This window comes from Nansenia antarctica (assembly GCF_963989245.1).
Source record: "Nansenia antarctica genome assembly, chromosome: 8".
Lineage (NCBI taxonomy): Eukaryota > Metazoa > Chordata > Actinopteri > Argentiniformes > Microstomatidae > Nansenia > Nansenia antarctica.
Genome location: NC_137678.1, coordinates 55,841,994 through 55,858,779, shown reverse-complemented (window position 1 = coordinate 55,858,779; position 16,786 = coordinate 55,841,994). Strand labels below are relative to the sequence as shown.

The 16,786-nt window shown below is 47.3% G+C and overlaps 1 protein-coding gene across 1 annotated transcript in view; it reads left to right on the top strand.

Annotated features, from left to right (window-relative positions):
* The first annotated feature begins 422 nt into the window (after window positions 1-422).
* LOC308164565 (cryptochrome-1-like) overlaps window positions 423-16,786 on the top strand; it is a 17,225-nt gene continuing 861 nt past the window's right edge. The window contains 13 exon segments of the mRNA XM_080538633.1: window positions 423-734; window positions 8,606-8,714; window positions 9,240-9,382; window positions 10,364-10,548; window positions 10,672-10,760; window positions 14,234-14,236; window positions 14,238-14,375; window positions 14,576-14,719; window positions 14,721-14,756; window positions 14,758-14,889; window positions 15,686-15,837; window positions 16,057-16,259; window positions 16,640-16,778. Coding sequence (XP_080394759.1) covers window positions 577-734; window positions 8,606-8,714; window positions 9,240-9,382; window positions 10,364-10,548; window positions 10,672-10,760; window positions 14,234-14,236; window positions 14,238-14,375; window positions 14,576-14,719; window positions 14,721-14,756; window positions 14,758-14,889; window positions 15,686-15,837; window positions 16,057-16,259; window positions 16,640-16,778 — 1,631 coding nt within the window. The 5' untranslated portion in view covers window positions 423-576.

The window sequence follows — 16,786 nt, the reverse complement described above, 5'->3', positions numbered from 1 at the left end:
TGCATATTCTCCTGCGCCTATTGGTATAACCTGGATTTTGGTGATTATTTTAATATTTTCCACGGTTCAGAAAAACAAGTTATACAACAACTGCCAGGTTCTACACCCAGCCGGCCAGGTCCTAGAGCCCGCCGGGTTCATCTCTCCAGTGCCGGAGAGCGGTGCGCTGTCTCCTGGGGGGTATTCCATCAACATCGCTAAAGGAAAATCCAGGTTTAGTCTGATAAGTCTCGCGAGAGTTCTTAAAAATATCTAGGCATATTCTGATAAGTCTCGCGAGAGTTATCAAAAATAAGCCAGGATTTTCCTTTAGCGACGTTGATGGAATACCCCCAAATGGTTCACTTATCGCCACTTTCCAAATCCTTTGACATAATGGAACAGGTTTTATTAGAGCAAGGTTAAGTCAGTGCTTAGTCTGATCGCCATTCACGTCTTTTACCCACATTAACACACATAGTTAATTAGATTGCGCAGTTCAGTTGCCTTGTTTTCTCAGTTATTTCCAGTGAACCAATAAGTGCTGCGTATCGGAATAAAACACCGTTAACCCAGAGAGACCCGTCCAGTGGAGTGATGGTAGTGAACACGATCCACTGGTTCAGAAAGGGCTTGCGGCTCCACGACAACCCGGCGCTGAGGGGGTCCCTCCGGGGCGCAGACACCGTGCGCTGCGTGTACATCCTGGACCCCTGGTTCGCCGGGTCCTCCAACGTGGGCATCAGCAGGTGGAGGTGAGGACCCAAGAGCTCTCCATCCTTTTACGCACTTATATTCATACCTTAATGGATGTGCTTGATCATCAGATCAGTTAGTATTAGTAACTCACTCATTATCAGTAATTAGAAATGTAAATAGTAGTGCTTAACAATATAATTTCAGTAAACAGGCACCTGTGAAGTGCACTGTGCTTGGCCTAATGCATGGTATACATTTACATTTACATTTTTGGCATTTAGCAGACGCCTTATTCCAAAGCGACTTACAATCAATACATTTGAATACTAAGCATGTGAATCAGCAATCCACCATTCGTGGCAGGAAGAGTACTCTAGCTCGGGCCCGGGGCCACTGATAGAAGGAAAAACTTTCTCCCTATTATCGCCTTCTACTAATTTTTTTTTTTTTTAATATATTACTGGAGAAACAGAGAAACAGTACAAGAGGGGCAAGCGGTTCTTAGAAGTTCTTAGGGACACAGTAGAGGGGAAAGCGGGTGTCTTTAGGAGACGTAGTGGTGAGGGTCAGAAGATGTCTCAGGAGGAGCAGTTAAGATGTACCCGGTATACCACCACTTGCGTAAAAGTACTTACTTACTATGCGTAATGTGCAGGTACACAGCTTTCCCGCGCTCCAACTGTTTCTATAATGTTCTGTCTGTTTCAAAACATTTGGTCTGTTGACGTTTTGAGTAACTGCCCCAGTTTGATGACAACTGACTGCGCATCATGCCCATAACGTTCGATCGGGCGATCGTGTTCAGTTTTGGCTCTTCGTAGGCCTATGGACAGATATATTTTTGTGATATAATGTTCCTCTCCAGATATTGATGGTTTATTTTCTGCATACAGGGATTGGAGAGGCATAGCATATGCCCACATCCTGAGTAATAACGGCTGGTTTTGGAAACTGGGTACTGTGTTAATGTCTAGGGAGGCTAAGCTTGCACAGCTTCCAACGTTGACCAGACAAGACTGAATTTAGTGGGTCTGGATTTCTTTGAGTAATGTCCGACCTCCAGCAGTGGAACGGATGTCTAGGTTGGACCTCAAACAGCAAAGACCTAGGTTCTAGGCCCTGGACAATCTAGACAATTTGATGGCAGCTACTAGATTGTAAACATAAGTGCAATATTGAAATACAACTGTGAACTGTGAACATTTCAAACCTGCAAACTGCGACACTTTAATGAATGTGCAACAAATACTATGTGCAATATGACAACCCTTGTGTAACATAAGGTTCAGATGTAGGAAAAGTTAGGATATTTATAGCATAGCATAGAGTACAGCACAGTGTTTTATTGTATTGTATAGTAGTATAGTATAGTAGATAGTGTACATAGCCTTTATTTATGTAAACCAGCTCTTTTCCCTTTCTTATTTTACCCTTGGACCTCTTGTTTTTAGTCTTTTTTCCTAGCACCAGGGGAGCCCCCCCTCCTAAATTTCGTTGTATGGTACCTGTACTGTATTAATGACAATAAAGACCATTCATTCATTTTGAGGGGAAAACCTGAGGGTTCCAATAAGCAGGAGGATTGGGTTGAGGTGAAACTCAAATCTCTCAACCATGGACTGTGAAAGTGATGGCATGGAGCATTAACGTTTTAAAATGCTGTTAAAGGTGTTCCAGGATGTTAATCCATACATTTGGACATTGCTTAACCGATTCTTCATATATTCAGTATATTACGACTGGTGGATGATTCACTTGCTTAGTCAAATGTATTGATTGTAAGTCGCTTTTGGAATAAGGCGTCTGCTAAATGCCAATGTAATGTTAATGTAAATATTGGACAATGAATGTCAACATTGTTGATTACAAGAAGTGTCGGCATTTAATCTCGGTTTGGAATGGTTTTATTTATTTTCAATCCCAGATAAGGCATCATCCATGTTCCTCTCATGTGTAACAGTTAGGCTACTTGGACTATTCGAGTCCCTACAACGCTCAATCCTCAGCTGCACATGACATTAGACTTGAATTGACCCATTTACCTGTGTGGCACTGGCGGACTCAGGGGGGGGGGGGCAGGGGGGGCGACTGCCCCTCCTGGTGCCCCCACGGTTGAAAAACGTCTCGCTTAAATGCCCTTTTGAGTGGCGAAAATGAGAGGACGTCCCCTATTGGTGCCCCTCCAATGGTCTAAACTTGACCATGTGCACTGATGGGGTCCCATGTTGTGCAGTAGGTGCCCTTTTTTTCTTTTCGCCCCCCCCCTGCCCTTCAAACAGCCTGAGTCCGCCACTTCTGTGTGGGTCAGGCATACTACTTGGTTCAACATTTTAACAGTCAAGCATCATTGATCTTCAGTGATAGACAGACACACAGGCGGTCTCTCTGATAACAGGGGTGTTAGTACAAGTTGCACGTTTCATTTTACAACTGAGGTCAAAGGGAACAGATCACATGTCTATATATATACTGTATATATATATGCTACCATTATGCTACCATGTGATGCTAGCTAAAATTAGCAGTGGGGTCATCCCAAACCTAACCCTAACCCTTAGTTGGAAAGCGTAGCTGTGCTGTCTCATACAGAGGACTCAATGGACACACACATAGGCCTATGATATATTATTAGATAGATAGATATAGGCCTATGATATATTATTAGATAGATAGATATAGGCCTATGATATAGTATTAGATAGATAGATATAGGCCTATGATATAGTATTAGATAGATAGATATAGGCCTATGATATAGTATTAGATAGATATATTTGAAGCTCTCAGAGGGCAGCTGGCTCACCAGCTTCACCCCTCACTGACTCCCCTCCGAGGGCGTTCTCCATCACTTCATCTGTGCTTTGGCTGTGGTCAGATGAAGGTAACCTGATCTGGGTGTGCATAACAGGGGAGATACTGTATGCTACTGTCTTGCAGTATGTAGCTCAAGAGCCACTGGAAGCATCACCCACACTCTGGCTGTAACCTAGCAACGGTATGAGAAGCACATCATTGCTGCCGTTCTGAGCAGGCGCGTGTGTGTGCGTGTACGTTTCTTTTAAGCCACCGGTAGGCTAATGTTTGTGTGTCGTAAGAAAAGGTCAGCAGCATATTGTTGTAGGTTTTGGTGGGCTTACGGTTTTTCCCAATTGCTAAAACACAAAAGCCAATTCTCTAAACCAAATGACCAGTTCTCTAAACACATTTAATACAACTAGCCCCCATTTGCCAAAACCATAAACACATTTCACATGAAGACACAATTCACAAAACACAATCCTCCTTTTCTCATAAATCTAAACACATTTTGTCTTGCTAAAACACAAGTTGCAAAAAACTCTGCTCAAATTCTCAAATTAAAGCTCATGTGATGCAAAATGCTTGCCACAGTCAGCAACATTTGAACACAATGAACACACCTAGCTTAATTTATTAAACATAATGACTCAACATTTAAGACACTTGTTGCAAATGATTGTGGTGTGTGTGGTATAGTTCCATAAATAAATAAATAAATAAACATCACACCCTGAACATTGTTTTCAGTGAGTATTGTTGTGTGTAATGGATCCTCTGTAGTGTTTGCATTGAGTTGTGATACAGTACAGTAGTGTACATGTTACGGTACATGTGGGAATACGGTACATGTGGGAAAACTAGGGTTAGGGTTAGGTGCTAGGGTTAAGGTTAGGGTTAGGGTTAAGGTTAAGGTTAGAGTTAGACATGCCAGCCTGTACCAAGTCACCCTAGCACCTAACCCTAACCCTAGTTTTCCCACATGTACCGTATTCCCACATGTACCGTAACATACATACTGTATTTTCTGTAGATTGACATACTGTTCATATGAAACACACAAATCTATGAATGCCAAATACTCTACAGTGATATATTCTGAGAACAGATACTGTAAGGTTTCAAAAAATGTGCTTTGGCAGTTGAATGAATGAATGAATGGTCTTTATTGTCATTAATACAGTACAGGTACCATACAACGAAATTTAGGAGGGGGGGCTCCCCTGGTGCTAGGAAAAAAAAGACTAAAAACAAGAGAGTCAAGGGTAAAACAAAAAAGAGAAAAGAGCTGATTTACATAAATAAAGGCTTTGTACACTATCTACTATACAATAAAACACTGTGCTGTACACTATGCTATGCTATAAATATCCTAACTTTTTCCTATATCTGAACCTTATGTACACAAGGGTTGTCATATTGCACATACTGTAATATTTGTTTCACATTCATTAAGGTGTCGCAGTAGCAGATTTAGAATGTTCACAGTTGTGAAAAAAAAGAACATTCTCACACACTGAACATTGTGTTTTCAGTTGTTTTGTTGTAGTCTGTAATGATGCGTATAGTGCAGGGGTGCTCATTACGTCGACCGGTCGATCGCGAAGGTAGTGTGGGTAGATCACACGGCATTGAAAAAAAAAAAAAAGTAGACGGGGACGCCTCCCGTCTGGACCATACAGGAGAGGGCATCACTCAGCCCCGCGCCGCCTCACAACACACACACACACACACACACACACACACACACACACACACACAAGCACACACACACACACACAGACAGACAGACAGACACAAGCACACACACATGCACAGTGCACACACAGACAGACAGACACACACACACACACACACACACACAGACAGACAGACAGACAGACACACACAGACAGACAGACAGACACACACACACACACACTCCGCCGCCCGGAGACGTCGATGGCACCTGGCTTGGCACTGGCCAGTCTGGTGTAAACCATTCAGAGCTCCTGAGTTAATGTTAATGTTAATGGACTACCAGTGTGAATATTTGTTATATAGTTTAATAAATCTCTTCTTTGATTTTGAAACAGTGTAGCGTGGCCTTAATTTGTTATTATTACAGTACATGTTTGTGTTCGCAGCAATGGCAATATGTTTTATTTGGTTGGTAGATCTTGTTGAGCTGGTAATTTGAAAAGTAGCTCACAAGCCTAAAAAGTGTGAGCACCCCTGGTATAGTGTTTACATTTTTGCAGGCTTTGAGCAGCTGTTTTGGTGTGAAAGTTTGAGTTTTGAAGAGAGAAGGTGTGGTTTTGTTTATGTAGCTTTAGAAAAGTGTGTTGTGTTTAGAGTTTTGGGAAAATGGAGGAAAGTTTTGTGAAATGTGTTTTAGCAATTGAGAAAAACTGTAATCGGGACGTTTACCCTACATGTAGTACACAGATGTGTACACAGAGAAAGCCCGCACCAGAAGACCTGAGGGCTCTATTGGGCCGAGATATTCTGGTGCAGTGCCAGTGAGAGCTTTATAAACAAGCAGAAGGATCTTGAAATCTATTCTGAAGTTAACAGGAAGCCAGTGTAGAGTCTCTAAAATAGGAGTAATATGAGCTCTTCTGCTTGTTTTGGTTAAAACTCTCGCTGCTGCATTTTGGACTAATTGCAGCTGGCCAATAGCTTTCTGCGGAAGACCAGAAAGGAGACCGTTACAATAGTCCATACGGGTAATAACAAAAGCATGCATTAACACTTCTGCATCACCTTGCCGGAGAAATAAAAAGTAATAGGCCTAATCAAAGACTGTTATTATGAGCCAGCTTGGATCACTGTCTAGCACATCCCTTGACTCAGATATGACTGCTCAAGAACAGCTTCCTAAGCAGCCACACTGAAGTAAAAGAAAAAATAATTGAGACAGAGGAATATTTTGATTATTTTGGCAAATTAGGCTATTAGACTGAAAAATGGAGCACTGTTTGATGTATGGCAGGTTGCTGCAGGTGGTTGAAGCTGGCTGCCATGACCCAGTCATTGTTAGCCTTTATTATGCAAAGAAGCGAGGAAACATTAGGCATTAGTCAGAAGTCATTATGCATGTCGTTTTTTTGCTAAGGAATAATGCGTACCCTCTAACAAAACCCTCCTTGCCTTTGACTCCATGGGAACTGGAAGAGAATGAAATTCCCTTTCATTCCATTTTCTATGTCTCAGCGGCGTGCAGCATGTGCTTGTTAAATAACGTTATGCGATTCATCCGCGTGTGTGTTGCCCTAAGTGGCCTGGTCATCTCCGTGCTTTTACATAAAGGCAGTGGGGAGAGTCAGCTATACATAACCTCAGCCGTGGAATGGATATGGACGAAATCATTCCTGTAACCTAACCTGTAACCGAACCATGTAACCTGTAACCTAACCTGTAACCTGTAACCTAACCATGTAACCTGTAACCTAACCATGCAATCCACTTCCCCTTGTATGTTGGACCCTAAGGCCAGGGTAGCCAGCCACTCCCTAGGAAGACACAGTCTGAAGAAAATAAACATCTTTAACAGCTTTCCCTTAAGAGGTTGTAACTAAGCATAGCAGGGGGCTCATTTTGATTGAATATCTTCAGTCTGTTGTGTACTAAACCTGGAGTTATTGAAATCATAGCAACATGGGTAGGGGGTAAAGTGCACCAGAATGAAGATGCTATGAAGGTGTCAATCAAGGTCTGATTAAAAAGCGTGGCGGAGGCAGGACATAACAGCAAATAAATGTCTATAAACACTGGGTCTCTCAAGCTTGAGTCAAAGGGAAACTGCTCCTCCTTCAAAGTCTTCATCCAGGTTCTCGCCGGCTAAAATCTTCTCCAGCAAAACACTGCAGACAGAGCAGACAGAGCCGTTACATCAACGTTGTTGCTCTGGCTCTTATCGACCTCTCCCTGAGCCTATAAGCTCTGTTTGTCTGACCCTTCTGCGTGGCGTTATGATGTAACGACTGAGTTACCTGGGGATCCACCCCCGCCTAGGTCAGCTCAGACAGGCACAGGTGCACCATTGTCATGGCTTCTTACAGCTGCAGCATGACCGAGCTGTGGCCTTAACCAGGCCTTGGCTGGCTTATGTGAGACAGATCCTGATGTTCTTTCTGTACATAAGCTGTTCATAGTTAATGATCATCTGTGCAAATGGAACCAGAAGCATGCCACTCTTTAACGCTTCCTGCTCTTCGTTGAACACACTGCTGGGACCAATGAGGCGCCGCTTTCTAACTGTAGTTACCATTACATTTACATGACATTTTTACATTTTTGGCATTTAGCAGACGCCTTTATACAAAGCGACTAACAACGATACATTTGTCTAAGTAGGCCGAAGTGAAACATCTATCCATCTATGTCATCGCAAGAAAGGTAATCTCTGCTCGGCCCCCTGGGGCCATTGGCAGTCATCGTGCTAGAAGAAGGAAGATGTTTTGTTGTTGTTGTTAATGTACAATAGAGAAACTGAACAGGGGGACGGGGAGGTTTCAGGTGGGAGAGTTAAGGTGTAGCATGAAGAGGTGGGTTTTCAGTCTACGGCGGAAGATGGGAGTGACTCTGCAGTCCTGACAGCGGTGGGGAGCTCGTTCCACCAGCGGGGCGCCAGGACGGCGAGAAGCCGTGACCGGGTAGTGTGACTGCTGCATCCACGTAGAGGCGGTGGTGCCAGGCGGTCAGCAGAGGTGGAGGAGCGGAGGGAACGGGCAGGTGTATGGGGGCTGACCATTGCTTGCTTGTAGGAAGGGGAAGTTTCCTTTGCCGCCCAGTAGGCGAGCACCAGGGTCTTGAATCTGACTAGCGAGCTGCTATCAGGAGCCAGTGAAGGGTGCGTAGGAGAGGGGTGACATGGGAGGATTTGTGGAGGTTGAACACCAGACGGGCGGCAGACAAAACAGTTAGACAATTATTGGCGTTCAAGAAAAGATGTTGAAGTTGATGAATGAAGTGATGCATCCTCGTCAGGATTGACATGGTGGCCTTTTCAACACACAGGAGAAGCTTTTAGAATTCCAAGAATCTGGTGTATGTGACGCCTAGTCTCAGGGTCACGTTCCTCCGACATATCGGCTAATGGCTAGTTTAACCGACTCTCCCACTCTCTGTCTCTCTCCTCTCCCCTCAGGTTCTTACTGCAGTGTTTGGAGGACCTGGACGCCAGCCTCCGCAAGCTCAACTCTCGCCTGTTTGTGATCCGCGGCCAGCCCACCGATGTCTTTCCCAGGCTTTTCAAGGTACCAGGAGGTTGTTGGGTTGAAGCGAGATGGGACCCATGGTCACTACCAGACCCAGATTAGCGGATTTGGACAGCTTGGATTCAAACCTAAGGTTGAGGGAGGATTAGATTAGATTAGATTCAACTTTATTGTCATCGCAGAGTCCAAGTACTATACAACGAAATGCAGTTTAGCAGCCAACCAAAAGTGCAAATAGTGATATAAGGGAACAACATAAATAGAACAAGAATGGTAGTGATAGGTGACTATGCAATATACCGTATGTGCAGACTCAGAGGTAGTGTTGTAAAAATCTGTTTAGTTTAGAGGTATATACAGTTATGAGCTATGTACAACTAGGTAGCTTGTACAGTGAGGTAGTTTATGTACCGTATTAGTTTATGTGCAGAAGGATAGCACCTTCCTTTGAGTGTTATTATGGGACGATTCATGTCCGTGAAACGCTACGGCTATGGCTCCTGATCACACCGTGCCCTGATCACACTGCCCTGTCTGTCTGTCTGTCTGTCTGTCTGTCTGTAGGAGTGGAAGATCAACCGTCTGTCCTACGAGTACGACTCTGAGCCCTTCGGGAAGGAGAGAGACGCAGCGATCAAGAAGCTGGCCAGCGAGGCCGGCGTGGACGTCACGGTCCGCATCTCCCACACGCTCTACGACCTGGACAAGTGAGTCCTCCTCCTCCCTCCTCCTCCTCCTCCTCCTTCTCCTCCCTCCTCCCTCCTCCCTCCTCCTCCTCCCTCCTCCCTCTCCTCCCTCCTCCTCCTCCCTCCTCCTCCCTCCTCCTCCCTCTCCCTCCCTCTCCCTCCTCCTCCCTCCTCCTCCTCCCTCCTCCTCCTCCTCCCTCCTCCTCCTCCTCCCTCCTCCTCCTCCCTCCTCCTCCTCCTCCCTCCTCCTCCTCCCCCTCCTCCTCCTCCTCCCTCCTCCTCCTCCCTCCTCCTCCTCCTCCTCCCTCCCTCCTCCTCCCTCCCTCCTCCTCCTCCCTCCTCCCTCCTCCTCCTCCCTCCTCCTTCCTCCTCCTCCCTCCTCCCTCCTCCTCCCTCCCTCCTCCTCCTCCCTCCTCCCTCCTCCTACTCCCCCTCCTCCTCCTCCTCCTCCTCCCTCCCCCTCCTCCTCCTACTCCCCCTCCTCCTTCTCCTCCCCCTCCTCCTCCTCCTTCCTCCTCCCTCCCTCCCTCCTCCTCCTCCCTCCTCCTCCTCCTCCTCCTCCCTCCTCCCTCCTCCTCCTCCTACTCCCCCTCCTCCTCCTCCCTCCTCCTCCCTCCTCCTCCTCCCTCCTCCTCCCTCCCTCCTCCTCCTCCTCCCTCCTCCCTCCTCCTCCTCCTCCTCCTGAGTCCAGCTAGCTCTATGAAGCACAGCGCACCTCACAAATGTTATTTTTATTTCCATCATGAATGGTCTTCTATACACTATACTGTGTAAATGTCATGGACCACAATTATGGTCTTCACTTTCCCTCCTTTGAGGTCATTCCATTCAATCCCTCATCACCTTTTTTTCTCCTCACTATTATGTGCGCCCTCCCCATCTGACTCATCCTCTCTCTCTCTCTGTCTCTCTGTCTCTCTCTCTCTCTCTCTCTCTCTCTCTCTCTCTCTCTCTCTCTCTCTCTCTCTCTCTCTCTCTCTCTCTCTCAATCTCTCTCTCTAGGATCATCGAGCTGAATGGCGGACAGTCTCCCCTCACCTACAAGCGTTTCCAGACCCTGATCAGCCACATGGACGCGGTGGAGATGCCAGCGGAGGCCATCACCCCCGAGGTCATGGGGAGGTGCTCCACCCCCCTCTCTGACGACCACGACGACAAGTTCGGGGTCCCCTCCCTGGAGGAGCTGGGTGAGTTACCTAAACAGGCTAACACGGCTAACGTGTGTGGGTTGGACTTAAATAAGGGGTGTTGAGTGAATGTTTGTTCCAGTCGTTGACCTCTGACCTGTGAGAGTGATGTGGTCTCTGCAGGCTTCGACACGGACGGCCTGTCCTCGGCCGTGTGGCCCGGGGGGGAGAGCGAGGCCCTCACCCGTCTGGAGAGACACCTGGAGAGGAAGGTCAGTCACTCATCCACAGTCCTCACAAACACACAAACACACACAGCAACATGTACACACAAACACACACAGCAACATGTACACACACACACACACAGCAACATGGACACACAAACACACACAGCAACATGTACACACAAACACACACAGCAACATGGACACACAAACACACACAGCAACATGTACACACAAACACACACAGCAACATGGACACACAAACACACACAGCAACATGTACACACAAACACACACACAGCAACATGTACACACAAACACACACAGCAACATGTACACACAAACACACACAGCAACATGTACACCACACACACAGCAACATGTACACACACACACACACACAGCAACATGTACACACAAACACACACAGCAACATGTACACACACACACACAGCAACATGTACACACACACACACACAGCAACATGGACACACACACACACACACAGCAACATGTACACACAAACACACACAGCAACATGGACACACAAACACACACAGCAACATGTACACACAAACACACACAGCAACATGTACACACACACACATACAGCAACATGGACACACACACACACAGCAACATGGACACACAAACACACACAGCAACATGGACACACACACACACAGCAACATGGACACACAAACACACACAGCAACATGGACACACAAACACACACAGCAACATGTACACACAAACACACACAGCAACATGGACACACAAACACACACAGCAACATGTACACACAAACACACACAGCAACATGGACACACAAACACACACAGCAACATGTACACACAAACACACACAGCAACATGTACACACAAACACACACAGCAACATGTACACACAAACACACACAGCAACATGTACACACAAACACACACACAGCAACATGTACACACACACACACACACAGCAACATGTACACACAAACACACACAGCAACATGTACACACACACACACACAGCAACATGTACACACACACACAGCAACATGTACACACAAACACACACAGCAACATGTACACACACACACACACAGCAACATGTACACACACACACAGCAACATGTACACACAAACACACACAGCAACATGTACACACAAACACACACAGCAACATGTACACACAAACACACACACAGCAACATGTACACACACACACACACAGCAACATGGACACACAAACACACACAGCAACATGTACACACAAACACACACAGCAACATGTACACACACACACACACAGCAACATGTACACACAAACACACACAGCAACATGTACACACACCACACAGCAACATGTACACACAAACACACACAGCAACATGTACACACAAACACACACAGCAACATGGACACACAAACACACACAGCAACATGTACACACAAACACACACAGCAACATGTACACACACACACACACAGCAACATGGACACACAAACACACACAGCAACATGGACACACAAACACACACAGCAACATGTACACACAAACACACACAGCAACATGTACACACACACACACACAGCAACATGTACACACAAACACACACAGCAACATGTACACACAAACACACACAGCAACATGGACACACAAACACACACAGCAACATGTACACACAAACACACACAGCAACATGTACACACACACACACACACAGCAACATGTACACACAAACACACACAGCAACATGTACACACACACATACACACACACACACACACACAGCAACATGGACACACACACACACACAGCAACATGTACACACACACACACACAGCAACATGTACACACAAACACACACAGCAACATGTACACACACACACACACACAGCAACATGTACACACAAACACACACAGCAACATGTACACACAAACACACACAGCAACATGTACACACAAACACACACAGCAACATGGACACACAAACACACACAGCAACATGGACACACAAACACACACACAGCAACATGTACACACAAACACACACAGCAACATGTACACACAAACACACACAGCAACATGTACACACACACACACAGCAACATGGACACACAAACACACACAGCAACATGTACACACAAACACACACAGCAACATGTACACACACACACACACAGCAACATGTACACACAAACACACACAGCAACATGTACACACACACACACAGCAACATGTACACACAAACACACACAGCAACATGTACACACACACACACAGCAACATGGACACACAAACACACACAGCAACATGTACACACACACACACAGCAACATGTACACACAAACACACACAGCAACATGTACACACAAACACACACAGCAACATGTACACACACACACACAGCAACATGTACACACAAACACACACAGCAACATGTACACACACACACACACAGCAACATGTACACACACACACACAGCAACATGGACACACAAACACACACACACATACACACACAAACACACACAGCAACATGTACACACAAACACACACAGCAACATGTACACACAAACACACACAGCAACATGTACACACACACACACACACAGCAACATGTACACACAAACACACACAGCAACATGTACACACAAACACACAGCAACATGTACACACACACACACACACAGCAACATGTACACACAAACACACACAGCAACATGTACACACACACAACACACACAGCAACATGTACACACACACACACAACAGCAACATGGACACACAAACACACACACACATACACACACAAACACACACACAGCAACATGGACACACAAACACACACAGCAACATGTACACACAAACACACACAGCAACATGTACACACACACACACACAGCAACATGTACACACACACACACACAGCAACATGGACACACAAACACACACACACATACACACACAAACACACACACAGCAACATGGACAGTATGTGGACCCCCCCCCCCCCCCCGCAAAGTAGCTAGTCCAAAAAGTACCATTGAAATCGTATAATCACCAACTGTGATAACAGAGTGACACCTGGAGATTCACACAGCAGATTTAGTTTCCTGGCCCCGATTTTCTTTCACAGGGCCACTTCAGCCTTTGTAGGTCTGCTGACTCCTGTCCCCATTCTGTCAACCAGTGGGCTCTTACCCTGATCCCCTGCTCTGTTTTACCCAACTCTTGTGTGCGCAAGGGGGCACTGCTGCACGAGTCATGTAACAAACATGTTGGAGTGCTCTTCTTCTAGCTGACCTCTTATCTTCGATTCATTTACTTCTGTTGTGCACACACCTCCTCCACACCTCCTCCTCGGGTTTTTACTGGGTCAGGGTCAAGGGAAAAGGGGCCAGGCAACTTCTCAAATCAGATCAAATAGCCCTTCTGTGACGTTTGCCTTTTTACAAGACATAATGCAGGTTTGTATCTCTTTGGGAGAGGTGTGATGACGTCTGTTCCTTCCCCAGGCGGTGGGTGGCTAACTTTGAGCGCCCGCGGATGAACGCCAACTCTCTGCTAGCGAGCCCCACGGGCCTCAGCCCCTACCTGCGCTTCGGCTGCCTCTCCTGCCGCCTCTTCTACTTCAAACTCACCGACCTCTACAGGAAGGTATGTACTCGTCTATGTACTCTCTAAAATATATATTCATGAATGTTTTGTTGCTGTATTCGGGTTGATTGTGAATAATAAGCAGATCCCAACAGGCCGCAGCCTTTAACCCGAACCCTCCTAGTTATCATGACACATCTTTGCTATAACACACATCTGTTTATTAAATAATATATAACACACACCTCTCTCCCCCTCAGGTGAAGAAGAACAGCTCCCCTCCCCTCTCTCTCTACGGTCAGCTCCTGTGGCGCGAGTTCTTCTACACCACCGCCACCAACAACCCGCGCTTCGACAAGATGGAGGGCAACCCCATCTGCGTGCAGATCCCCTGGGACCGCAACCCCCGAGGCGCTGGCCAAGTGGGCGGAGGGCCGGACGGGGCTTCCCCTGGATCGACGCCATCATGACCCAGCTGAGGCAGGAGGGCTGGATCCACCACCTGGCCCGGCACGCCGTGGCCTGCTTCCTCACCCGGGGGGACCTGTGGATCAGCTGGGAGGAGGGCATGAAGGTGAGGGGGGGGGGCGGGGGGGACATGAAGGTGAGGAGGGGGGGGACATGAAGATGAGGGGGGGGGGGGGGGGGGGCATGAAGGTGAGGGGGGGAGGAGGGTGTGTGTGGGGGAGAGGGGAGGGAATAAAGGTGAGGGGGGGGGGTGGAGGTGAGGGGGGGGGGGAGGGTATGAAGGTGGGGGGAGGAGGGGGGGGCATGAAGGTGACTAGGGCTACAGGGATTTACTTTTAACATCCATCGCTGTCCTACCAAGACTGTCCTCGGCTTGTGTACCACCGACTGGCTGAGTTCATTCCTAATGATGGTGACACACTGTATGGTAATGTTCCAGTAACAGATACCTTAGTAGCGACCTGCAACACGTATTGTTATTCATGTCCAGGGTTGTGACTTTCAAGAACTTTGGCGAGACACGGTCTCACAATGTGTGCCTATACTGTGTAAATGTCATACAGTAACTAACTAGATACTGTGTGTCTGTCTGTGTGTGTGTCTGTGTGTGTGTGTGTGTGTGTGTGTGTGTGTGTGTGTGTGTGTGTGTGTGTGTGTATGTGTGTGTGTGTGTGTGTGTGTGTCTGTGTCTGTGTCTGTGTCTGTGTCTGTGTCTGTGTCTGTGTCTGTGTGTGTGTGTGTGTGTGTGTGTGTGTCTGTGTCTGTGTCTGTGTCTGTGTCTGTGTCTGTGTCTGTGTCTGTGTCTGTGTCTGTGTCTGTGTGTGTGTGTGTGTGTGTGTGTCTGTGTCTGTGTCTGTGTCTGTGTCTGTGTCTGTGTGTGTGTGCGCGTGCGTGCGTGTCAGGTGTTTGAGGAGCTGCTCCTGGATGCAGACTGGAGCGTGAACGCGGGCAGCTGGATGTGGTTGTCGTGCAGCAGCTTCTTCCAGCAGTTCTTCCACTGCTACTGTCCTGTCGGCTTCGGACGGAGGACAGACCCCAACGGAGACTACATCAGGTGGGGTTTAGTTTGTTTTGTATACAGGTTAGTTGTACAGTAGGAGGTTAGGTATACAGGTCAGGTACTCTAGGTCTAACTTCAGTCTTGCAATACAGTATGCTGAACCACTAAGGGCCACTCAAAATAACATGTTTTACTGAATATGATATGATGATAATCTGCAAGACGCATTTATACTCAACTAAAGAGGAAACGTGTGTGTGTCCCGTCTTGCAGACGCTACCTACCCATTCTGCGGGGCTTTCCGGCCAAATACATCTACGACCCTTGGAACGCCCCGGAGAGTGTGCAGAAAGTGGCCAAGTGTGTGATCGGAGTGCACTACCCCAAGCCCATGGTGCAGCACGCGGAGGCCAGCCGCATCAACATAGAGCGCATGAAGCAGATCTACCAGCAGCTGTCATGCTACAGGGGCCTGGGTGAGGAAGGAGAGGGGAGGGGGGAGGGGGGAGGGGGGATAGGGGATGGGGGATGTTGTGTTCCCCCAGGACAAATGCAATGGGTCAGACCTTGGACAAACCGGTATCACTAGCACAGGACTGTAGGGCAGGGTTCCCGTGCTGGGCGTAAAAAGCCTTTAAGTCTAAAATCCAGGTAGGGAGTTTATCCGGGGGGGCAACAGTTGCTATGCAGTCCAAGGTCGCTATGCGGTCCAAGACAAAGGGGAAACAGAAGGGCTCTTTTCTAGTCCAGAACATGAGTGACAGCTTCACTGTCAGAGTTTCACAGTGTTAACTAACCCTAAACCTTCTCCTGTCTCTGTGTTAACTAACCCTAACCCTTCTTCTGTCTCCCTCAGGCCTGCTGGCCACGGTCCCGTCCAACGCCAACGGCAGCGGCGAGGCGTCCTCGGGCATGATGGGTAACAGAGAGGCGTCCTCGGGCATGATGGGGGGGGTTCCCTTCTGGAGAGGGCTCACACACGGCTGCTCCGTCTGGTGAGTGA